The following is a 25839-nucleotide window of genomic DNA, read 5'->3' as shown; positions in this document are numbered from 1 at the left end:
TTCTACGTCTAATTTAAAGCACTGTCAGATAAAAGTGGCTCAATTCATGGTGAGACGAATAGCCACAAAAACAAGGATTACTTTTTAGGGTTGAACTTGATGTCTCCATCTCACTTAACAAGAAAATTAGATTTTTAGGCTTTCGTATCCCAGCATGATTTCAAATGTTTGTTTTTAGGGTGAATAAACTGTTATTCATTTGTGAGTAACCTACATGAATGCATTTCATTACTATAGATCATATAGGGGGCAACAGTTTGTCAGTCGTTTATTATTCTCTGCACTATGGCAGAAATGTATACAAGATAAGAGGTGCACGTGATGCTCCGAGTGGTCGTAAAACTCGCTCTTACACAACTGGCTATTGTATAAAAAAGGCAGCGCCCCGTCCTCCTCCTCACACTGATGACTCAGCTCACACACAGACAGGCAAAGAAAGGTATGGTGTGTCTTGTTTGGCATTATCGTGTCATTGTCATGTGGGCACTCTTTTTGATTTGCTACCACAGTTTTATTATCCTGGAGGAAGCTCAGCGTGCAGCAGTGGCACGTGGACCTTAGTTTTGATGCCCAATTTAAGTTGTTGATATTTGTATTTTGAAAATATTGTAGCCAGAATAACAGACGTTTTAAGAATATTTTTGTGGTGGCAGTCTTCACAAAAGACAGCTGGTAGTTTCTGAGAATGACACAACTTTATTCTGATTATCATCACTGTCTTGCAAAGGTCAGAGGTCAGGTTCAAATGCAGGCCACCGGCAGTAACAGGAAGGGATAACATATCTCCATCAAGGACACATTTCTTCAAGCAAAACACTATTTGCTCTTCAGTAAAAACCACCACAATGTGCCAAATAATTATTCTGTAAATATAAAGCCATTGAATTCCTTTGATCTATGTGGTTATGTGCAAATGTTTTAAAAATAATTTCTGTTTTTTGCTTTTATTCATCACAGTAGACCACAATGGCAAAACATAATCCTGGACGCCTCGCTGCGATAGTGGTGTCTGTTGTCGGCTTTGCAATAAGCTTGGTGTTCAACGGGCTGTCAGTCGTTGGAGTTGGTAAGTCAAAGCTTGACTTTATGTATGATTGTGATGGGAATGTAAAGCTGTTGGGAAATCACAAATATTAGTTTAACGTGTTGCATTCCTCTCCGTTCTCACTCATTATTTGCATTCTTCTCTCGAGGTCCTTATGATACCACCACAGCCAACGTGTCTGCAGTGTTTGACACCCAGATCACACCTTCAGGATGGACTTTCAACATCTGGAGCGTCATCTACATCTGGCTGACAGCGATGATTGTATACATCGTAGCGGGACTTTGCAGAAAGTTGGGGCCAACTTTTTTAATTCTCTTGTTCAAAAACTTACTGTGTGTTTTCCCTTGTTTTGGGGGGAGGGGATACCAGATATGAGACAAATTTAGGATGCATCATCAGCTGTAAGAGCCACAGAAAAGAACAGCAGCCTAAATTAACAATCTTTTTTTGTAGGAATGGTTATGGCTACGTTTACTGCAGCCCTGCAGTGCTGCCTTATGGATTCTTCATTAGCTGGTGCGTCAATCTTTGTTTCAATATTGGCTGGCTGATCGTTTGGGACAGAGGGTAAGAGTTTCCAGTGGCCCCTGTGGTTATTCTTTGTAAATTAAGCAACCTAATTTAAAATGTCATACATCAGTTCATAATTAAATGTGTGTCTTTCTGCTCGACCAAAGAGATATGATTGCTGCACTGGTTTTTCTCGTCTTGGTCATCTGCACAAACTACTCCATGATATTTTTCGTCTGCCATGGACTCCATGTTTATGGAGCCTGGCTAAAAAAATACCACAAAGCAGACCTGTGGCTCCTGCGTGTGCTGGTTAGTATGACAAGTGTGAATGCCCCAGGTTACATGAGCCTATTCCATGCACATGAAGTTAAAATAATGTGCTTTAAGTGCACACTGTTTCAACTAAAAACCTCTTTAATGCCACATTTGCAGGTTCAGAACGGAGTGATGATCTACACAACATGGACAACCATTGCAACACTAATCAACTTGACCATCGTTCTGACTTATAATGTAGAGATGTCGCCAACGGATGCAGCCACTATCTCGTACTCCCTTTTGGCTGTCGTGTTGCTTATGTGGTCAGTGCTCGTCACTACAAAAACACTAATAAAAGAGGGAATGTGAAAAATCATTACTGCAATTCTGAAGCAAATGTGTTTGTGCTGCGTGCTTCACAGGTTTGTGTTGGAAAACTTTGTCCTTGACAAACACGTGCGGTACATCCTCGTCATCTACCCGGTTGTGATCTGGGCGCTGTCTGGAAACCTGGACAAAAACTTTGATGCAGAATCACCCAACCGCAATGGCATCTTCATTGGTGAGACACTGGATTAATAAGTGATAAAAGTGTTGTAATCACAACAGTCTACATCCCATTATCTCTGAAACATGATGGACAGCAAAACACAATATTGATGGAAAAAATGCTGTGACTTTTCAGTAATTACATCCATTGCAAAGCAAATAAAATGTTGCCCTAATGCCTTCAATGTATGAGGAAATCTGTTTAAAGTTGTACTAACTGGGTTTTCTTCTCTTAGCTGTGCTGCTGGCTTTAGCCTGTGCGTTGTTCGTCATTCGGATTGTTTTGGTGGTTTGGAAACACATCAAACAGCCCCTCTACGCAGACGCCAGTCCTGAAGCCATGGAGCCGACGCAGATTGCTGAAAAGCAGAAGAAGATATTCCGCTAAGCATTTTTATGATATAAGACACTGACACTTGATGATGTCATGTATGCCAGAAGACAGCTGTGCAGGTGTTTGGCATTGCTCTGTTGATAATCATGGGAACAAATGTTTTATTTTGTAAATTCTAATAAATTTTTTATCAAATTCTGATTGCATAACGTGTGATTTAAAATGCACTTTTGCATAATTTGCATAATTAAATAATTAGCAATATGCTTTTCAACTTTGACTGACTGATCTCTGAACTTTTTATGGCTTTTTTGTAACATACTGATTGCTAACGTGACACATTAGGCTCTGATAAGGAGACTGTTAAAACACCACACGGAGGCGGAGGGACAACACTGTAGTCAGCCACCTTTGTATGTATATAACATTTCCCATGGTTTATTAAATGTTAGTTTTATTTCAAAAACCAATTTATGCTCCAACAGTTTCCTCACCTTGACATATTTATTTGGATTGAAGCATGCAATTCATCATGCATGATACCAACTGTTTTATCATTTCAGCAGCACTGATGATGAACAAGAATATCATAATTCAAGTAGCTATATACAAGGCCTACTACTCCAGAAATCCAAACATCATAGACATTATCAAATATCATGAAAAGTAAGTGTTATTTTATACTGTGTTTGGGTTAAAATCTTTTTCAGAGTATGTTGGGTACAAAAGCTCATTGATCATGCAAAACATATACTATTTGAATTCTTAATATAATATAATTTCAAGTATGTTTAATTATCTGAATTATCTCAGTAACTATAGCAATATTTTGTAGATTTTAAATCATTTTTGTTAGATTTAACTATGATTGACCTGTAGAGGGCAGCAAGGTGAAGCTCTAGCTGTGAGCTCAGGCTACCGGAACAAAAATGTAGAAGAAGAACACCCTTCTCTTTCTGTGTTCCCTTGTCTGTGTCGCCCTGAGCATAGTCTTTCAGGCAGCAAGTTCATGGCAATCCAAGGCTTTGTTCACCCGCAATACGCTCAATCAGTCAGATAGTTGCTTTTATGGTTTACTTTTAATACACTCGAGATTATGTTGGAGTTTAAAGCGCAGACTGCGGATTAGCGTCCGCCAAAGCTCCAATAGTGTTGCCTGGGGAGCCAAACTCAGGGCAAAATGTCCCCAACTTTTCCGAGACGGCGGGTCAATTACAAATTGTCAACAGCGCCATTGTTTTGCTAACGCTAACGCTGGTTATCATTTCTCAACAGCTGGCTCACCAGCTTTATATGTTATAAATGTTTATACATAATATTAGATTACCTTGTCGTTCCTGACTTTATTTTTAAAGGGTGGATACACATAAATGCGTCCCGGAAGCAAACCTTGAAAGAGCAGTTATTGAAAACAAAATGATAGCTAACTAACTGCTAGCTTCGGTCTCGCTGTCGACTAACGGCGCCGTTAAAAGACAGACACACTAGATCACATAAATGGAGACAAATTACGCTACTTTGGTAAGTTTGAGTTTCTGTTTTCTTTTGTGCTATTGAGGAAAGGGGGCTGAGCGAACATGTTAGTCAACGACAACGGCGGGAGGAAGGGGCTGCTAGTCTGCGACAAATAGTGTTACGGTAACGATAACGTTAGTTGGCTAAAAACAATCCAACCGCCATGAAATAAATCCCAAACCTTCATGAACATAGTGTTCAGTTTATGTTGGAAAAGTTTCACCTTCATCATCGTTTTGGAGGCTGCACATTGCGATGCTGTTAAATGGTATTACGTAAAACTGAGAGCTGTTTCTAATATTTTGTCCACTCTGTGTCGTTACAACAATGATTGTTGCATTACGTATATTACGGTAAAGGTAGTCGTGACTTCGTATATCTGATAAACTGAGTGTGATATTTAAGTGATGTTAGCTGGTAATTTCTCATTTAAAAAGTGACCAAATTACAGTCGTCTCTGGTAACTTTCTCCACAACATGTGTCTGTTTACAGAGGAGACCAAAGAGGAAACTCTGCTACCTCACAAACAAGGAAAGGTAAGTTATTCAGTTTGCTTTGTTTGTTCAATCCTGAAACAAGACAACTGAAACTTGGGGTTTCTGCAAAAAAATTTTTACAAACTATTTGTCACGAACGATGGGTGTGAGAAAATGTCAATACATTAGTATAGCAGTGTTATGTATTGTGATACTGTATTGATTCCCCAAACTCTATCTATTTTTAAATGTTTACAAGAAAAAAATTGTGGCAGTGGTTCATTTGTGTTGCATTTAAACCCCCAACTGCTAGATCCTTCAGTGTTGTAATTTATCTTCAGACATTTGACTTCTTCCATACAACATATCACTAGCGCAAACACAAAGAACATAGGCCTATGAAACAGGCAGTCAAAAAGAGAGCTGACATTGACCGTTTCCGTAAAATTAGATTTAAATAAAATCCCAGTTCATTGCCTATCGCGGTGTATTGAATTGTAACCGCTGCGTCATGATTCCTATGGCATCACCAGATTTTGCCAATATTTGCCTGTTTGTCTGTCACAAATAATATATATGTTACGTGTTGTTTTTTTCTGTAACTTTTTTTTTTTGGAGTTTAAATATTTTGTATAACCTGATCTTTGTGTTTTCAGTGCACCAGAATGGACAGCACCGCAGACATTGGAAGAGATCGATAAGCTGTTCGATGACTTGGGTGAGTTGAGAGTGTAATTGCTTCATTTTACTATTTTGCAGTTTGTTTTGCATTTTCATCATGTTAAACTATACTTGACTATCTTTTCAGATCCATCATCACATATTATTGATGACCTATCACACCCATGTCCTCTGCTCCAGACCTTTGATATGGAGTGTGAGAGAATAGCTTCGCCAGTCCCACAGGAAGTACACTTAAAGGAAGAACTTCCAAAATGTCAAACGGTAATGTTCAGGCAAAATATCTTGAATATCTGAGATGCAGTTTGATGTCTCGTTGGATGTAGCAGGCAATGGTTGATTTTAACATGCAGAGGTGCTTGCTGAGTGTTGTGTTATTGTTACTGATAAGCAGCTGTTCACTGCTATGTCCTCACATGGGAAAGTCTTGATGAGCCAGTCGTTAAAATTTTTTTTGTTTGTCACATGCTCAACATATCTCTACGTTGTGCAGTAGTTACACAACATTCTTTTTTCTGTTTTTACATTGATTTTACTGTCTGTCAGGCAGTCACAAAATTTCCAAGACACATTGGCATGATGTGGGATGAAATATCCACACTGTGCCTGAATGCTGCAGCTCAGCTAGTGAAACAGAGGTTTTCCACTTTCTGGTTATGTGCTTGTTTATACTCAGCAGCTGTATATGGGCTTTGTGCACCTTTCTTTCATCAGGCAAGATCTGATCCCCCATAGATGTGCTTTTATAATGTATATTTTATAACTCATTAGGATCCTGAGGGAGAGGCACTGTATCCTGCAACAAGCTCACCCAGTCCTAAACTAGACATCGGTAAGAGACTCCAGCCTTGGTCTTTTAAAATCCACGCACAGTAAATATTGTGTCACTCATCCTTTGCTCTTTTTTTTACAGCAAAGTTTTTCTTGTTAAAGGATGCTTCATTTTTTTTGTTGCAGATTTGGACATCCCATTCGAAGCACATGGGCCAATGAAGACATCCAGTCCTATTGAAGACAATATGGTGGTGGAACATGTAGAAGAGCTGGACAATGAAAAACACCGGGTTGTGTCCCCAGTTCTCTTCGCGTGTGAGGATGATGAAAAGGAAGAGGCAAATACAGAGCCTCAACCCATCCAGGAACCCCAGTGCAACGGGCACGTCGAAGAGGAGTAAGTAATTATTAATACATTTCATGAAGGAAATAAGATGTTTGTATGAAGTGCAGGAGTCTATTGTCGACACTAACATCAGGAGCAAGTATGTTTTTACTTGTTAACTGACAGCATGTTTCTTTCTTGTAGACCTGAGTTGGAGTCTCCTCCAAGTAAGGTCCTTCTTAGCAAACCTGAGAGGTCAAGTCGCAAAAACAAAGTGGAGGGATCGCGGTAAGAGCCTCTCTAATTCTCAAAGTTATGATAAGCTGGCTGCAAGCACACAAACAGTCCGTCAGCACCTGATGGATTGCAATACAGAACACAAATAGCGATAGCAGTGTGAAGGGTTCCTAATTGTGTTTTGATGTTTGACCTTTATTTTCTCTGATACCTGTATTACTCATTTGGATGTTTACATTATTAGATTTTTTACTTGGGTGCATGTGATGAATATTTACTTTTTGCAGCAGCAGCAAAGAGAGTCATCCAGTCAAAGAAAAAACAACCAAGAAACCTCAAACACCTGTTTTGGAGGGCAAAAGAAAAACACCAAGGTAAGAAGTGATGACTTTTTAATGTGTAGTTGCAGTTATTTTTGTGCTTTCATTTTAGATCCGGTGATCTCACAATACTGGATATCTGGCGCCAATATTTATATCAGCATTTATTACCTGGTGGTAAAGGTGGTAAAACTAAAAATGAAAGGCAATCCCAGATTCAAGCGTGTTCACTATATTTGCACTTTTTCAACGCTGTGTCAGCAGTTTTCATTACCTCTTTTTGGATATCTGCTGTTTACAGTCTGGCACCTGGTCGCTATTTTTATAGAAAAGTTGATCTGACTAGCATGCTGTGCTCAGGAACTTCTCAAGCTCAGCAAAATAAGAATTGAATAAGGAAATACGGGCAGAGGGCAGAGTCTGTACATATAAATACACCACCACACATTTGTATTGGGTCATAAGTGATGGCTGAGAGTGGTTCCTTTGAAATTTCTTTGCTTATACATTGTTTTTTTAGGAAAATCCTGCGTAGTTTAGATGTATTATTTTCACACTGTGTACGCATGCCACATGCATTGTATAAGTAACCTGTGGCAGAATGTAAGAAACGCATAGTTATAATATATTGTTGTATAACAGTAACCTAACTGGAAATTACATTATTATTAATACCTTTAGGGTAAAATGACATTTATTTTTACTTTTGTTTACTCCCAGGCAAGAAAATGTTGACCCATCTGTGTCAGTGGAGAGACAGGAGCCTGAACTCGCAGTTCCTAAAAAAGATTCAAAACGTGTTAACATGCAGCCGTCAGTGGAGCTCAACCGTGTGGAAAAGGACATGACCGCTTTCCTTAAGAAGCTTAGGGACTCTGCACAGCCCAGACCTGCATGGTGAGTTGAGATAAGAGTACACCTTAATGTATTTTGTAACTATGGTGTCTTCCTATTGAAAAATTGAAAATACCAAAATGTGTTTACAAAGTAACCGCTGGTTTACTTCAACATAAAAACATAAAATCATTTATTTAACTTTTTTTGTAGTTCCAGGAAGTCTGTGTCACCAGTGAAAGTGCCCACTCCTCTTCCTGAGCCAGACGATGATTTCCTGATCCTGGAAGATGACAGACCTCTTTGGTTTTCCATTCCAAGTAAGACTGCCACCAGCAAGAAACAGAGACAGAGCAAAACATCCAGCACCGACAGAGACAGCTCGACAGACAGGGGCACGAAGGAGAGCCCACTGGAGACTGCACAGACACAGCAGGAATCTGAACAGGCGAACAGCAAAGTGGGAAGTCAGACTGTCAGTCAGAAAACAAAGAAGATGAAGGGGAAAGAGAAGAACAAGGAGGTGACCGAGCCTGGAAATGATGAGGAGGAATTGCCCAGGCCGGAGGATCTTCCTGCGGGTGACTTGAGGGAAGAAGAGAAACCAAACAAAAAGAAACGACTGAAGAAGGTACCATCTAAAGAAAGAGACAAGGAAGAGGAGCAGCCTAAAGACACAGCCAGCAGGAAAACAGATGAAGAAAAACCCACTCTGAAAAGGGAAAAGAAAGCTCAGAAGTCTTCTGATGTTAAAAGATCCAAGTCTGTAAAAGATGGGAATGAAAATGCCAAGACAAGCAGGTCTAAGTCATTAAAGGGGGGCAGAAAAGTGACGCAGGGATCTGATGCGGTAAAGGAGACGATGTATACAGAGGCTGGGAAGGAACAAAGTCAAAGCATGGAGGAGCACGCAGATGCTGAAGACCTGGGTCCTCTTTCAGGTAAGGGCCTCCTATGTGTTGACGTTGAATCTTTCTGTGAGTCATAATTACAGGTCAGTCAGTGTAAATGTCTCTAAATGTAAATGCTGCTGTTGTAAATCCCAAGTGTTGATAGATTACATCAACATTTGGGAATAGAACAACTGTTTTAAAGCTGGAAAAAGAAGTTACTTTGAGCATCTCCTTGAACATCTATACAGCATTATACATTTATATCTTTTTTCCCACAGACAAAGAAGGCATTAACTCTGAAGCACAAACAGAAAAGGATGTAGCAGATGGAAAGGACAAACACAACAAACTACCGGCTGTGTCTGAAGAGAGTTCACCCGAAAACTGTCGGACTCCTGGGAGGAGGAAAAGGAGGCAGCCTGGAGAGTGGTGGCTGAACCATCAGACCGCAGAGGAAACAAAGGGGACAGACACCCAGTCGACACCAAAGAAGTCAAAGCCGTACAACAAAGAGCCCAGCGCAGCAGTCCCCTCACCTGTAAAGACGAAGAAGGACAGAGTTTTAAAGAAAGGAAATCAGACACAGCCTGCGCCGTCATCCAGTCAAAAGACAAATAAAGCTAGAGAAAAGAAAACCACACAGAAAAAAAACAGGAATGCAAGAGGAGACAAACCGGACAAAGTGTTTCACACGATTGAGGCTGAGCAGAGTGAAGGGCAGGAGCAGCTGGAGATCCTGGACCAGGGCCTGGATGTGGAGTCCAGTCCTTTGGTCCTCACACGGAGAGACCACAGCTTCCACTCGGGTGAGTTCAGCAGTGGAGGAGGTGGCGTTGTATGAGGTTCTCATCAATAGTCACTGTATTACCTACAGCTGATGGCGGTCGGCACGTTCCCAGTTTGGAGAAGCAGGCAGGAGTAATGCTGTGGACGGGGGCAGCAGAACATATTTTAGCCATGTAAAAAGTTCCACCTGGAAAGAATCAATATCAGTTTAAGAGCAGGCTATATTTAGAATATTTTCACCGCTTTATCTTGATATCAGATAGCGATTTCCGACTCGTTCAAGCACTTTGAGTTACAGCTAAAATCTGTTTTGTGTTTTTAGCGAGGTACAAATAATACCTGTATTTGAGTTTTGTAAACCTAAAGACCAACCGATAAGTTACTCACTAATATGTGATGTTTTACAGGTGAGCAGGTATTTCCGAGAGCATACCATCACGCCTCCAGTGAAAAACTGTCCATCACACCAGCGCCTGTCTCTCCCAGAAGGCCTAGGGAGCAGCTCAGGGCAGCCGAATCAAACAGGCGGAGGAGGAAACCTCCCGGGAACTGGTGGGCTGTCAATGATGTGTCCGAGGACATCTCCTCGCAGCCGGAGCCACAGCAGCAGGAGCCCAAACCTCGTAAGGAAAGAAAAAAGCAGTCCAAACAGAGCAGGTCTCCTCGACTCGGGACTCCCAAAAACGGCAACATGGCAGTCTCGTCAAAACCACCAGGGGGAACTCCGGTGCCTCCTCTGAAACCGACGACTGTCAAACGCTCTCTGGCCATGGTTAAAGACATTTTCACCTCAGCTGTGGAGACCCCGACTGTGATCAGCAGCAGAGAGACAGTTCAGAAGAATAAAAGACATAAAGCCAGTGCATATCCTGCCAAGGACGTCACTGTGACTGACTGTGCAACATTCAATAAGTCTGACAGAGATATTCTCAGTATGGATGCTGATGAGCACAACAGCCCTGTAAATCATGAGGCCCCACAGGACAGACAGTCAGAGGACAGGTAAGAAACAGCTTAAATGTTGAAACTCTTAACACCTCCCTTTATAAATTGTTTTTATTATTATTTATTTATCTTTAATTATTATTTGGCAGGTTAAAACTCTTCAGAAGTGGGCCGTCCTCCATGATTGAGCTGCAACAGTACGAGGAAGAGGAGGATGATGACTTGAGTATGTTTTTAAACATTATATATAGATTTATATATTTGCCTCACTTACCACTTTATTTTAAGTGTACAGATAAAGTATACAAATCTAAAACACCACTCCTTATTCCCCTGGAAGTACTGTTTTGCCAAGTTTATGATGAAAAACCTCAATTATTATGAATAAGGAATGAATAATAATCATTGATTTACTACAAATATGCTCCTGTAGCTTAACAATCCCTCCAGGTTGTTGTGCAAATGTTAACACAAATTCAGCCAATCCCTGTGAACTCTGTGTGACCTTGCAGTTTTGTCCAATTACCGCAACTTCACCGCAAATTTTACGGATTAAATATGACTATGAACGACAGATATTCAGTCCTTGATTGTGTGTATGCTAAATTGTGAAAACTTTGAATTTTCTAATTGATCACCAAGCCATCCCTTTGTTTCAGGTCCACCGCTACCCAGAGTCTCTGCTGCTCTCTCCATATCAGATCTGTGTGCTCCTCCCCTCAAACCGCTGGTGTTACAGTCGAAGGATAAGGCCAACCTGGCAGAGTGGTTTCAGAGTCTCTGGCCTGTTGACAGTAAGAGAATATAGTTCCTGTATTTTCAATGACTATAGAGAGAAAAGTAGAAATGAAAATGGTATTTGAGGGATCAGGCTGTGTGAATGTGGGGTATTCTTTCTTTAAAGGAAGAACAAGTCACAAAAGTGTCACTCGGCAAGCCCAGATGTGCCTAGTGTTGTTAACTTGCATCTGTTATGGAGCTGAGCATGTTTGAATTTACTCCAAGAAAAAGTTTCAGTGTTATGACAGTGTTACTTAGATTCTCCTTACATTCTGTGTGAAGGAAGAACTCTTTCCAGCTCAGTAATTTTGGTAATTAAAATGAAATTAAATTTGGAAGTGAGATCAAACAACCCAGGAACACTACACTCACAAAATGACCATTCATAAATCAACTAGTCATGCCATGTTAAAACTTTCTGTCATACCAGTAAGTATGTCAGAAAACGATTTAGTGTGTCTTGATACATAGTATGTAAAATGCAGTATGCCAAAAAAAACCCAAAAAAACATTCCACTGGGGGCAGCTGTGGCTCAGCAGACAGAGCAGGTCGTCCACATATCAGAGCGTCCTTGGGCAAGATACTGAACCCTACATTGCTCCTGATGGCTATTTCATCAGCGTGTGAATGGTGACTGAGTAGCAGGTGGCACCATGTATGGTAGCCTCGGCCACCCATGTGTGACTGGGTGAATGTGATTAAGTGTAAAAGCACTTTGAGTGGTCGGAAGACTAGAAAGGCGCTATACAAATGCAGTCCATTTACTGTTACTGCAGTCAGTTGCATTCTACATTCTGCAAACCAGCATGCTATTCTGACTATACTGACCCACAATCCTCAGATCCACGATACCCCACGAGCTGAGCTGCAAACACATGACAGCTTGACACCTCTTTGACAGCTGTCAGAAGCCGCAATGACGGATGACAGCGCATTTAAGATACTGATGACCAGAGGCATAGTAATAAAGGAATATCATTTTTTAAGTGAACAAAATAATCATTAAGATTGCAACAAAAAGACACAACTGAAAATAACAGACAGAGAACTACACACACTGCAAAGTAACAGCAGCAGAGCTCTCTGGGCTGACTCCTGTTTCTGGCAAGCCTGATGAATGGCATTTTGTTTTACTTCCAAGGTAACGGATGTATGAACAAGAGGGTCAAAGGTCAGGGTGCAATGTTATGAGGTAGTAGGATGTCCCGAATGTGTGCATGCTGCATGCAACAGTACATACTTTGTAAGGGCAGCTGCAGTACATACTGAAAGTAAAAAGAGAAAGTATGTGATTCTGAACGCAGCTCCAGTTGTACTTGCATGCCTTCATGGAAAGTGGTGGACACACTGATTGATTTGAGAGCACATTTAACAACATCAAAACTATCAAAACATTCATTTACAAAACTCGCACATCTCGTGCAGTATAATCCAAACACATACGTTTTCGCCAAAACCTTGGTATTGGAATCTGGCCCTGAAGTTTCAAACGCATGTGTTTGGGAAGTACTGAACACACGACTGAATAAATGTGACTTGAATTATACTGCAAGAGTTGTGTGGGCAGTTTGTAAATTAGTGTTTTCATATAGATTTGTTGCTGTTAAATGTGGTCTCCATTAAATCAGTAAATAAATGTGTTTGCTTTTTTCCATGGAGGCATGCGAGAATAATGTTTTCTTCATGGATTCAAAGTAACACAGCATGACGAACTGATTTTCAAGCGGTCATTTTGTGGCAGAAGTATTCCTTTGATGTATGAGCTAATACACAAAGTGATCTTTATAACAATCATTTCTAATTGCATCAAAATATATATTTGTATGACTCATTTTCCCACAACAGTGTTTCATATCTTTCATATCTTTTTTTAAATCGAAACTCTGTGTCATTTATCTCTATTATTATCAAAATATTCTTATGAAACAGTATAAAACAGAAGTAATTATTGACCAGACGTGTCATTGATCATTTTTACTGTTTAATATCATTACAGGAGGCGCTGAGATCACTCCAGACCAGTTTGATTGGTATTTCCATCAAGGCAGAGCTATTGGCTTCCTGGTGGACCTGAACTGTGGCTCAATCTGTAACGGAAAAATCCTGCTGGGCTCCTACATGAAGAAGCCTCTGTGGGTGGATCACAGCGCCACGACAGTCAGTACACTTCTCATACACTTGTGATTATGCTCTACTCCTGTGTTAGTTTCATGTCATCTCATTGTCTCCCTTTCTGTCCTGTTGTCCATAAGATCTTGAAAGTGTTTAAGTACTAATTATTTCTTTCATTGTCGTGTTTTTAAAGGTTTTTGAATTATTAACAAGCTCTGTGAGTGTAGTCATCGACAGCAAGGAGTCCCGCTTCCACCCTGGACAATCCTTTATGGTGCCATGTGGTAAGAATGTAATATTACTACATATATACTGAACAAAAATTTAAAAGCAATACTTCAGGTTTTGCGCCTATTTTTCACAGGTTTAAGGTAAAGATCTGAGACTTTTTATGCTCTCAACAGATACATTTCTCTCATATTTGGTCACAAATGTGTAAAAATCTGTTAGTGAGTGAAGATAATCCATCTACATGACAGGTACTGCATATCAAGAGGCTGATTAAAGAACATTGTTACTACACGTGCTCTTTGGGATGGTCACAATAAAAGCTAACTCTTAAATGTGCAGTTTGATCACACAATAGGAAATCACAGACGTCTCAAGTTCTTAGGGAGCGAACCATTGGCATGCTGACTGCAGGACTGTCCATCAGAGCTGTTGCCTGTGAGGTGAATGTTCATTTCACGACCATACGCCGTCTCCAATGTTAATTCTGAGAATTTGTCAGCCTCACAACAACAGACCACATGGAACCACACCAGCTCAGGAAGTCCACATTCATTGTCTTCACCTTTAAGATCCTCTGAGACTGGCCACCTGAACAGTTGATGCAACAAGAATTTCTGTACAAACTGTCAGAAACCGTCTCAGGGAAGCTCATCTGCATGCTCATCATCACCAGCAACTTGTGCGGCTGAAAGGCCAGTTGGATGTACTGCCAACTTCACAGAAGCAGCACAGGAGACGGCTTGTGGTCATGAAATGAACATTCAGTTCACCGGCAACAGCTCTGGTGATGTAAGAAATATATCTATTTAGTGCATAAAAAAACCTTAAACCTGTGATAAATGGGAGCAAAAACAAAGAGATGCATTTTGATTTTGAAGTGTATTAAGACAGAATTAAAAACTTGAATTGCATCTTAGTGAATTGCTTCTTAGTAATGTCAAGATGTCCTTGTATGACCTTTTAGTGGTAAATGTCCAGATTTAAGATGTATACCTGTAAAAATGTTAAGTGTTCTGTTTGTCTTTGTCAGTGTTGTAATGATGTCACTGCTCTGTTCACACAGGACACGCCTACAGCATCCAGAATATCAATGCTCAGCCTGCAGTTGTGTACTTCACCAGGATCCTGGCAGAAAGTTCAGACTGAAGTTGTCGGCTGGATTACCAGCTGCATGTTTCTCAGTAATGACTTGCTCCCTTTAATGTTGAAAATTTTGAGGAAAAAAAAAGACTGGCGATGTGTGACATTATGTCTGTATATATTTTTTTTACTTTCTGTATTAAAATTTGAGTTGTAAATATGAAAACATTGGTTAGTGTTTTTATGAACCTGTTTGATCTTAAGCTGTGCTTGTAAAAAAGAAAAACAGTAAAAATGATTTCAAATAAAGTTTTGTGCTTGTTGATATTTTGAGTATCAGACATTGACACGCATTGTATTTCTGGTGAAGTTTTATGCACCACTTTGTACAAATGACTGTGTATAAAGATGGTCGAAGCGTCTTCATGTCCTGCCACTGTACAGAAATGAAATCAAAATATCCCAGATACGGGAGCAGCCATTTTGTGCTGCTGACATCATTTGGAGCCAGAGTCTGCATGTAGTTATCTCACTGGTATTAAGGGGGAAAAAACAATTTGACAATTCGGATTTTGATTTTTAGTTTGGCCGATGTTCCATCTACTTCTCTATAAGGACAGGCAGGATTCTTGACCTATACTGCAGCCAGCCACCAGGGGGCAATTTAGACGGCTTCATTTTTGGGGAGCTGTCATGTCATTCACTTATTATTCAGTCTATGATTTAATAATAATAATAATACACTGGATTTATAAAGCTTTACAGAGAACAGCAACAAAACAGAAAAAAACAAAAATGAAATAGTCCATAAGAAGGGAAACAATGCAGAGAGGGAGAAGAACACAGTTGTTAGAGTTTGTCGGCAGTTTTCAAGAGTCGTGTTTTGAGGGATTTCTTGAAGGTGGAAAGTGAGGGGGAGTCTCTCATGTCAGTGAGGTCCAGAGGGTGGGATCAGCGATAGAGAAAGCCCTGTCCCCCTAGGTGTGGTAGTCAGTCCTGGTGGAGGTAAGAGGAGGTTGGCATCAGCAGACCTGAGAGTGTGGGTTTGAATTGTACCTTATGGGATTTAAAAAACACTTAAATTGTTGATGTGTTATGAACATCACCTTTTTAGGGGGTCCCTGTGGAGGACTGTGTGCTCTGTAAGGTCGACACACCTGTCTTCCTGTCCAAGTGAGCACAACAGAGGTCAGGGAGACACACTGCATTCCAATCCCCATACTGACATGTATGTCAAATGCAGTGTGCCAAAACCACCAGAATGTTCTACTGCATCCAGTCTGATTTTGTAGTGTGCAAGCCAGCATGCTTCTTTCAGTATTCTGACACACAGTCCTCTGTGCAGCTGAAGGTATGTTACATCAGCTGAGTCACAAACAGATGACAGCTCACTGACAGCTGACAAAAACTTGCAGTGACGGATGATTAGTTGATTGGTAATAATAGACATATTAATTTAAGTGTTATGTACTCGTAGGCTTACTTTACGGAGGTGAATATAAAAGGTAAGAATCCACAGTTTATACAATTATAACGTAATAGTTATGCACATGATTTGGTGATCTTCTGCCTGTATACAGCTGTTGAAGATTTGCTCAAACTATGGGGCTGATTTTGAAGTCAAATATAACGCCAATAAGAGCAACATTATGATTGTTAGATGTAAAGAAGACAGAAAATTTGTATTTCCTGAATTCTTATCTGATATTGCTCTTAAAGTGTGTAATGAGATTTAATATCTTGGCTGTCATATTGTCAATGATTTATCTGAGGATAAAAATATCCACAGACAGTGTTGCAAGTTGTATTCAGCATGTGTTCAGTCAATGTGTACAAAGCTCTTTTTAGAATTTTTTTGTACCCTGCTGAATACTGCCCTCTTGTGGCCCTCCTATAGGAAGAGTAACATGCAAAGACTTAATGTGGCCTATAACGATGGCATGAGACTGCTTCTTAAACTTCCACAATGGTGTAGTGCCAGCCAAATGTTTGTACATGTTGGGGTGCCTACCTGCTCTGCCTTAAAAGGAAATCTTATATATTGATATTTGTGCCGGTTCTCCTCCTAAATCTGAGGTTCTCTGCTGGATTGCCTCCTCCAGGTTGGGGGAGAGTTACTGCCTCAAGTGAGGGGGTTCAAGTATCTCAGGGTCTTGGTCACGAATGAGGGTTACATGGAGATGGATCGGTGGTTTGGTGTGGCTTCCGCAGTGGTGCAGGTTCTGCACCGGACCGTCGTGGTGAAGAGGGAGCTGAGCCAGAAGGCAAAGCTTTCGATTTACTGGTCCATCTACGTCTCACACCTCAACTATGGTCATGAGCTCTGGGTAGTGATTGAAAGAATGAGATTGCAGATACAAGCAGCTGAAATGAGTTTCCTCCGTGGGGTGTCTGAGCTCAGCTTTACAGATAGGGTACGGAGCTCGGACATCCAGAGGGAGCTCGGAGTAGAGCTGCTGATCCTTTGTGTTGAAAGGGGTCAGTTGAGGTGGTTCGGGCATCTGATCAGGATGCCTCCTGGGTGCCTCCTGTTAGAGATGTTTCCGGCACGTCACACTGGTAGGAGGCCCTGGGGCAGACCCAGAACACACTGGAGGGATTACACATGTCATCTGGCCTGGCAATACCTTTGGGTCCCCCAGCAGGAGATGGAAAGCGTTGCTGGGAAGAGGGATGTCTGCGGTGCTTTGCTTGGCCCGTTGCCCCTGTGACCCAGCTTCAGATGAGCGGATGAAAATGGATAAATGGATGTGCCGGCTCTCTGTCTCAGAAAATGGTATCATCCAGACCTTGGCCAACCCTGAGCTGAGTTCAGTCAGGTTTTCCGGCTCTCCAGCTTGTTTGTGGGCGCATGCTGAATGCTGTTTTTTTATGTCCAAGATGTTTAAGTAAAAGGGTCAAAGTTCAGGGAGCATTGTTATGAAGTAGTTGTATGTCCAAACTGTATGAATACTGCATGCAACAGATCATACTTTGCAAGGGCAGCTGCTTGTACCTACTGAAGGTAAAAAGAAAACAATGCCAGTCAGAATGCGCCCACAGTCTATCGCAGGACTGAGTGTCCATGTTGAGCAGCTCATTCAGAGGGTGTAAGAGCAGAGAGATATTCAGGACAGTACTCCTCAGAGGTGGGGGCAAGTCATTGTTTGGCAAGAAGTTTGCACTCAAGTGCCAAGTCAACTCCCAAATCCTAAACTTAGAGTCCCAAACAAGTCATAATGCACTCATCACTAAATGTAATGCCATTTTAACAGCAGAGTAATAACTTTGTCAAATTTACAGAAGTCATGAATGCTTTTTAAAAGTTTGTTGGACGTTTTTGCATCTCCGTCTGTAATTTTTAATCCGGATGTTTCGCATAGCCTATTTTTGCACATGAAAGAAATTATCTTTGGTATCATTTTTTTCCCCCACCTGGCACTCGGTAACGCAAAGGTAGTTCTTCATGGTTCTCTCCTGCAATTTGACTGAACGCTGTCTGATTGTTTCAATGGTGTCGAATTGATGGGCTAAACAGCATTAATGTTGGTTGATACATGAAATGAGGGATGTACTTCTTAAATAACATATTTTTTAATCTTTGGGTTTGTGGGAAAGGTATTGAGTACTTTCAAGTCAAGAGGCTCAAGTCCAATGCTGTGTCTCAAATCACGTACTTCCATTAATACACTTCCATGTAGTATACTATGTGTACTATGTACTTTTTGGCATAGTGCGCAAATTTTGGCAGGGTAGTGTTGTCTCAAACCAACCAGAAATGACGACCGCAAATTAGCTAGTTAGCAAACTAGCATTAGCATTTTTCGCGGTACCAGACTGCTAAATTAACCCAATAAACATACTGCTGGCTTATACCCAACAACAGTATAGTGGTGCTTAGTGCAAAATAACGTGAATTTGTACAATGCAGCGACGTTCATGTTCGCACAGTCCTCGGCCGCCATTTCCAGTTTGAAAAGTGGTCCCTCCCCTTCCACTACGTAGCCAAGATGGCGACCATTGAAGGCGAGAAGTGTCCATAGCTCTACACTGAACTTCTTGACCGTTTTGAATGCACCATCCGGGTACTCATAGTGCACTGCATTTTTCCATACTTCTCAGTGTGAACGCACTTGTGCACTCAAAATCTTAAGTGTAAGTACAGAAGTTTGCGATTTGAGACACAGCACAAGTGAAGTCATGAGTCATTGGTGTTAAGATCTCAGTCGAGTTGCAAGTCTTTTTTGATTTTGTCAAGTCTAAAGAAAAAAGAGTCTGACTCGAGTCCACACCTCTGGTAATCCCTCTTTCAGCACCAGCACACCATATAGGACAATCAATATTTTGCAGGATGGAGGTCAACCCTGCACGTCACTCCAGCTGTCATATACATGCAGACAAGTTGGGTCGGCCACGAATCGGAAGATCGGTGGTTTGATCCCCAGCTCCTCTAGTGTGCATGTCAAAGCATCCTTGAGCAAGATGCCGAACCCCACATTACTCCTGATGGCTGTTCCATTGATGTTTAAGAGCATGTGAATGGTTACTGAGTAGCAGGTGGCACTATCTGTGTTAGCCTTGGCTCCCAGTGTGTGAATGGGTGAATGTGACATGTAGTGTGAAAGCACTTTGAGTGGTCGGAAGAGTAGAAAGGAGCTATACAAGTGCCGTTCATGTACCATTTACAAGGAAATCTTTGATATTTCCCTCTGAAATGTGGTGGAGTTACCTCTTTTGCCCAATTATACACTGATACAATAGAGGCACAAACTCAGGTTGAGTTGGGGTCAAGGCACAGTAGGTCTGGTGGTATCATTCTGTCAGATGATATGATCATGTTAATCTATCGTTGACACAACACAAGTCCTCTGGTGGGCTTAAAGTCATACCCGTTGTTATGTCATGAAACATTTACTGACCTACTTCATTAAGCTGTAATTATCTTTCTGTATGTGAATCTGTTATCATTTATCTATACCACTAAATAATTAATGACGCACTGATGCCAACATGTTATTTAAAAGGAAGCTTGGCATTGCTCCAGCTGATATTTGGATATGCCTTCATCCATAACACGGTGATTTATCTTTTATAGGCTGCATGATTATTGCGTAATGACGGCCCCCTCTACTCTAAGTCTGTTTCTGCAGGCTTTGAAACCGCTGGTGCAGACGTGCCGAAAGAGCCACTCAAATTAAAGTCATCAACGTCTCTGACTTGAATACAAACCAAAGGAAGAGAGTTTCCACAGCTGAGCTTCAACAGCCTGCCACTTTGATAATTTATCATCTCTGAATGTCTAGTTTTAGCTGTGCCCGGTGCACTGGCAGTCTGACTGGCCTCTGGGCAGGATCTCCTTCAGAGGAGTGGATGCTGCTTGGACCACTAGAGTATACGCAGGGACGGCCTCCCAGGTCTTTAATTATAAAGCATGTCTGTGACCAAATACGCTGCCTGTAATACAACATCTGTGCAGTGGAATGGCCGGGCTGCATCTTGTGCTCCGTGTTCCAGTGAAAGAAAAGGAGGGGGAGTGATTGTTTGTGAAAGATTACGTGTTCAGAATGAACATTTTGAGATGAAGGTGTTGATTTGTATGTTCAGTTTGTTTTAGTGAGAGACGTGCCACCTTGTGAGTGAGTAATCTGGGCCTGCTTACTGTAGGAATGTAAAGTTTATGCAGCACCCTGATCAGGGAAGTCCTCAGTTCAGCTGAGTCAATGAATAAATAAATACACTGAATACAAGACTAACTACAGTCATGGGATCAGCTAAATGCTCTGTAATAAACAGATTAACACACTGCTGCTTTCTCTGTTTCATAGTCAAGAGAAAAATATAAGCTAACAATATTTGTCTTATCCTTTCTTGATCATGCTAATTTCCATTTTTTCCCCCACAAATCTGTTTATTAATTTTTTTTAAACCAGATTTATGGGCAGTATACAATGACATGTTAAAGATGTCAGAGTGAGCTGGTCTCTGGTTGATATATCAAACCTACAATATTCAGAACATGAAGCGAACCCATATTGTTAATTCGTACCCTAATCTCCCATATCCATATACCCCTTCCACCCTTACTCAGAGTGATAATAATAAAATAAATGTTGAAATCAAACATCAGACACACATAGAAAATGATAATAGTAATAAGATAAGCAAAAAATAAATAAACAAAATAGAATAAATAATAAAATAACATTAAAAATAAATAAACAAATGAATAAAATAAAAATAAAATAAAACAATATAAAACAAATAAGATAACATAAAATGAATTAAAATACAATACAATAAAATAAAACAAAACAAAATAAAAATAAAATGAAATAAAACAAATTAAATAAAATGAAATGAAATGAAATGAAATGAAATTAAATTAAATTAAATCTGGGCGACTGGTAGCTTTACTCAAAAACGTCATAAAGGGCTTCCAGGCCTTGTCGAAGGATTTACCAGTGTCTCCAAGGGAAAACCTAATCTTTTCAAGTTTGAGGTGGTTTAGGATCTCCTTAAACCAGCTTTTGTGTTAGGGTGGAAAAGTGTACTTCCACTTAAACAAGATGAGGTGCTGTAGGTGGTGGGCCTCCAAACAAGGCCTTAAGAGGATCAGGGTTAAGGTTCACGCCAAAAACTGTCCCAAGTGTGTTAAATATTTGATGTCAAAAATGAGTTAAATTTGAGCAGGACCAGAGCATGTGAGTATGATCAGCAGGTGACTGTTTGCACCTATTGCAAGTGTCACTGGTGTCTGGGAATATTTGTGACAGTCGGGCATTTGTGTATTGAACCCTGGAGAGAACCTCACACTGTAATAAATGATGTAACGATTTTAATGAAGTCATAGCGGGTGTGTGAGGAATGTCTAACATCTTCATCTTCTTAGACAGTATCAAAGAAGGCGAGACAAAAGGAAGCAACAAAAGAAATGTGGTGGAAATGTGGATCAATAAATGATTAAATTTTATGTCCTCTACCTATAAACGCTACACTCTGGTGGCCTGAATGAAAAATTAGATACACTGTGCTCTGTGAAGATCTTATTGTGTCTCTGCACCAGCGGGTCCCTTCCGCAGTGCAAAAGCTAACACTTCTATACATCAGTATGTGTGTCAGTGCTATGGAGTCATGCTGTTCTGCTGTGTCCGTAATGACCTGCTGGCGATTGGCTTCATGTGTGTTCAATCAAACTCTAGATTACTGACGAGGTGCACCTGGTGTGCTCATCATGCATGCCTCATTTTGCACTGAGGAAAGTATAACATGAACTGAGATGTTTGGCTTTGTGCACATGTTTTCACTGTCTGTACAGGCCTGCGATGTATCAAATAGAAACATTTAAAATCTAGACCTTAGTCTGAATCTCTCTTTAGTTCTCTGTGTGCAGGTCCTGCCTTGCTGCACTACATATTTCACAAGTAAAATCTCTGACCTGCTGGTGCAAAAGGAAAAGTCAGGGAAGCAACAAAGTCGAACAGTTCATCCTATGGGGAACACGGGTATCAGTAGAGGAGAGCGGGGGTGGTGAGAATATTTTTGACATTTCTGTGTGTATCTTGGAGCTTTTTAAGCCAGTGCGTTCTGGGGCTGCTCCTTGAAAGTCAGAGATTTGAATTGTCAGTCAGGGACCTTTCTGTTGACTGAGATTACTTAAAGTTTGTTTGCCAGTCTTTCTGCTGCGCAGTGAACTTCTGGGGATGATTTGGTCACCAGGTTTTGCCGTGGAGTGAGGGCTCTTAAACTAGTGGGTCAGGGGTCCATTCTGAATGGACCGTAAGCAACTTACAAACTCTGTAAAAAACACTTTGTATTGAAGTATAGTGTATTTCTGGCACAGAGCTGTTAATTTAAAGTGACGTTTCCTGCTGTAGAGTGACTGACTAATGGACAGCTCCTTGACTGAGAAAGACAACTAGCTCAATGACATGGCCACACACAAGTTTGACACTGAATATAATAAACTGTGTGTACCTTCAACTGATGACTTGGGAGAAATCTGGACCCTATGCCTGGACCAGTCAGGACCAGTTACAACCATCCCCAGTCTCCCTCACCACGTTTCATAGCAAACCATCCAGTAGCTATTAAGATATTTCAGTCTGGACCAAAGTGGACCCACTGGATGACTGACCTCACTATTCAAATAGCCATGCCGTGGATAAAAAGCTCATTTAATCAGCAAAAAGGTGAAAAACTTGGGCTGTGTATTTGTGTTTGCTACCTTAACTTGAGTTCAAATGCAGGATCCCATCCTAGGATACGTTTAAGTGGTGAGACAGCCACTGAATAATGCATTCATGAGAGTCTGCTTCACACAGCGCTTAATCTCAGCCCTCATAAACAAAATGCACTTTCTCTCCCACATCACTTTCCCTTAATGCATCTGATTTAAGTGTATATGACACAGTAATGTCTCATTTAACCACCAGTGGAACCACACTTAGAAGCTTTATTACAGATGGCAATTTGCAGCAGTGACAATACAGTTTTCGTTTTAATCTCCAGAGATATCACACTTGAAATAAGAATACAAGAGTAGTAAGTAAAGAGGTCTGTGAACTGGAGTGTGCATATTTTGGGTATATTTAAACCGCAGATTTTTCAAAGCAGCGAAAGCTAATATAAGCCTCTTTCACTCTGCAAATATTTACATTTCTGAATAACAAATCCCACGCGCTGCATTGTCAGCCTGAAGGAGCAGGAAGAAACAATGTCACACTCAGACCTGGCGGCCGGCGACCACATTCAGTAATCAGAGTATATTAATTACACAGTATTTACCTTCGCTGAGCTTTGCATGCCATGAATTCATTTGCGCACACAAAGGCTATACAAGTTTTCTGTGATTAGTGTGAGTCTCAGTTCTTGGAACAGACTTCAAGCATTGAGTATGATTTCCTTCCTTTGTTCAACTTGGCTCTGAGAATTTTTTTTCGGGGCCAGCAGGCACAAGAGCGAATAATAAACACTTTACAGTGAAGGTGTTGTGTGTTGCTCCATGAATCATCCTCTAACAATCTAAGAATTCTTTCAGGTTGAGGCAAATTACAGGAAATTATTTTTTAATATTTATTTCAGCATTTTTCCACAAAGACACAATCGATATGACAGGAATATTAAAGGCATTTGTGCAAATTTCACACCCAAATATGCACTCTGAATTAACAGCAGAAAGGGCTGCATACCCCAGAGTAAACTCTACTGTTGCTTTACATCCTGGTTACACCCTTGTTGACGGCTAACAGACAACACTGACACACATATGGCACAGACACAACAGGAGTTTGAATAAATCTGTGCACTGATAGTGAAGGTTTCATTGATTAATTATCCACAGTTACACTGAGGAGTTTGTTCTTGTAAACAGGCTGAAGGCTCAAGTCATTGAGACAATAAATGATATACACAGCCATTGTGCAATGTTGAAATACGCAGAGAAAAGACTGTTTATATGTCGTAATATCGTTTATATAAGTTTGTTTAGCATTGGACCAGAAATATCTGCACATGAGGTATTGGGGTTATGTGTTGCATCTGTTGAGACTGAGCACATATCGTAGGGTTGTGTTTGGAGCAAGCTGTTATTGTTCTTGATAAGAAAAGGATATAGCTTGGTGCCCACTTGATGACGTCAGTGCTCACCAACTTAATTGCCAGAATCAGTGTTGGCATTGTATGTTCTTTCAAACCAGTTTCAAACCAGTTACAAACATGGCTGGAAGTGTCCCAAACTATTTCTAGAAAATGCCCGCTTTTGTCATCACAAACGCAACTGGACATGTCCCAAACTGTTGCTACAAACACGGCTAGATGTGTGGCGAACTATTGCTACAAACTGGATGTGTCCCAAATTGTTGCTACAAAACCGCTGGACATATCCTGAACTGTCACTACAAACACAAGCTGGACGTGCTCTGAATTGTTGCTATAAAACAGCTGGATGTGTCCTGTGTTGTCACTACAAACATGGAGAGACGTGTCCCGAACTGTTGCTGCAAACATGACTGGACGTGTCCCGAACTGTTACTACAAACACAGCTGGACATGTCATGAATTGTTGCTACAAACACAGCTGGATGCATCCCGAACTGTCGCTACAAACACGGCTGGACGTGTCCCAAACTGTTGCTACAAACACAGCTGGACATGTCATGAATTGTCGCTACAAACACAGCTGGACATGTCCCAAACTGTCGCTACAAACCTGGCTGGACATGTCCCAAACTGTTGCTACAAACCTGGCTGGACATGTCCCGAACTGACGCTACAAACACAACTGGAAGTATCCCAAACTGTTGCTACAAACACTGCTGGAAGTGTCCCAAACTGTCGCTACAAACCTGGCTGGACATGTCCCAAACTGTTGCTACAAACACGGCTGGACATGTCCCAAACTGTCACTACAAACCTGGCTGGACATGTCCCAAACTGTCGCTACAAACATGGCTGGACATGTCCCAAACTGTCGCTACAAACCTGGCTGGACATGTCCTGAACTGACGCTACAAACACTGCTGGAAGTGTCCCAAACTGTCGCTACAATCACAACTGGAAGTGTCCCAAACTGTCGCTACAAACACTGCTGGAAGTGTCCCAAACTGTCACTACAAACCTGGCTGGACATGTCCCAAACTGACGCTACAAACACAACTGGAAGTATCCCAAACTGTTGCTACAAACACTGCTGGAAGTGTCCCAAACTGTCGCTACAAACACTGCTGGAAGTGTCCCAAACTGTCGCTACAATCACAGCTAGATGTGTGGCGAACTGTTGCTACAAACACAGCTGGACATGTCCCAAACTGTCACTACAAACATTGCCCATGATAAACTTCAGTTGAGTCTTGGCAGAGTGCTTTTATTTGACGTCATTACACAGTGAAATAAATGAAACTGCATTATCCGCCATCATCTGTGTTAGAAAGGACGGTCCATAATACCTGCGTTTTTTTAAAGGGATGGCATATAATTTGACTCATACTTTCAGAGGGGCTGAATTACTTTTATATCAGGGGAATATGAAGAAAGTGATGCATTTGTAACCTACTGATATTTCATTTTTGTGGCTAAATGACTAAAAACATAATAAAACAATGACAACATGATGTATTCAGTGTGATACTATCTGGTTGGACCTGTTTAATGATCATTCGGGTGATAAGTC

At 41.0% G+C, this 25839-nt stretch overlaps 2 protein-coding genes across 4 annotated transcripts; both read left to right on the top strand.

The window, feature by feature from the left end:
- Positions 1 to 397: 397 nt before the first annotated feature.
- On the top strand, positions 398 to 2897 carry LOC117264907 (uncharacterized). Its single transcript, XM_033639222.2, has 8 exons — positions 398 to 439; positions 958 to 1066; positions 1194 to 1338; positions 1502 to 1615; positions 1726 to 1870; positions 1994 to 2142; positions 2242 to 2381; positions 2605 to 2897. Exons 2-8 carry the CDS (start codon positions 967 to 969, stop codon positions 2754 to 2756), a joined length of 945 nt encoding a protein of 314 aa, XP_033495113.1. The 5' UTR covers positions 398 to 439; positions 958 to 966; the 3' UTR covers positions 2757 to 2897.
- Positions 2898 to 3899: 1002 nt separating this feature from the next.
- LOC117265016 (uncharacterized) lies at positions 3900 to 15002 on the top strand. Of its 3 annotated transcripts, none has more exons than XM_033639398.2 (17): positions 3900 to 4223; positions 4711 to 4754; positions 5351 to 5412; positions 5503 to 5639; positions 6147 to 6207; positions 6333 to 6546; positions 6679 to 6762; positions 7002 to 7085; positions 7752 to 7928; positions 8079 to 8806; positions 9037 to 9564; positions 9952 to 10546; positions 10639 to 10715; positions 11149 to 11283; positions 13267 to 13427; positions 13576 to 13666; positions 14677 to 15002. In XM_033639398.2, exons 1-17 carry the CDS (start codon positions 4200 to 4202, stop codon positions 14757 to 14759), a joined length of 3285 nt encoding a protein of 1094 aa, XP_033495289.1. In that variant the 5' UTR covers positions 3900 to 4199; the 3' UTR covers positions 14760 to 15002. The 3 variants fall into 3 exon arrangements, with proteins under 3 accessions (XP_033495289.1, XP_078018793.1, XP_033495288.1); XM_078162667.1 differs by having other exon boundaries at positions 3902 to 4223; positions 6999 to 7085; positions 9127 to 9564; XM_033639397.2 differs by having other exon boundaries at positions 3902 to 4223; positions 6999 to 7085.
- The last annotated feature ends 10837 nt before the right edge of the window (positions 15003 to 25839 follow it).

This window comes from Epinephelus lanceolatus, chromosome 20, assembly GCF_041903045.1.
Source record: "Epinephelus lanceolatus isolate andai-2023 chromosome 20, ASM4190304v1, whole genome shotgun sequence".
NCBI lineage: Eukaryota > Metazoa > Chordata > Actinopteri > Perciformes > Serranidae > Epinephelus > Epinephelus lanceolatus.
This window is presented reverse-complemented; position numbering and strand designations above follow the sequence as displayed.

Excerpts from the sequence above, each read along its gene's own strand:
- LOC117264907 (XM_033639222.2), top strand. The coding sequence starts at position 967 with ATGGCAAAACATAATCCTGGACGCCTCGCTGCGATAGTGGTGTCTGTT. Across the intron at positions 1,871-1,993 it reads TGTGGCTCCTGCGTGTGCTG|GTTCAGAACGGAGTGATGAT; the intron begins GTTAGTATGACA and ends CCACATTTGCAG. Across the intron at positions 2,143-2,241 it reads GCTGTCGTGTTGCTTATGTG|GTTTGTGTTGGAAAACTTTG; the intron begins GTCAGTGCTCGT and ends CGTGCTTCACAG.
- LOC117265016 (XM_033639397.2), top strand. The coding sequence starts at position 4,200 with ATGGAGACAAATTACGCTACTTTG. Across the intron at positions 4,755-5,350 it reads TACCTCACAAACAAGGAAAG|TGCACCAGAATGGACAGCAC; the intron begins GTAAGTTATTCA and ends TTGTGTTTTCAG. Across the intron at positions 7,929-8,078 it reads GCACAGCCCAGACCTGCATG|TTCCAGGAAGTCTGTGTCAC; the intron begins GTGAGTTGAGAT and ends CTTTTTTTGTAG.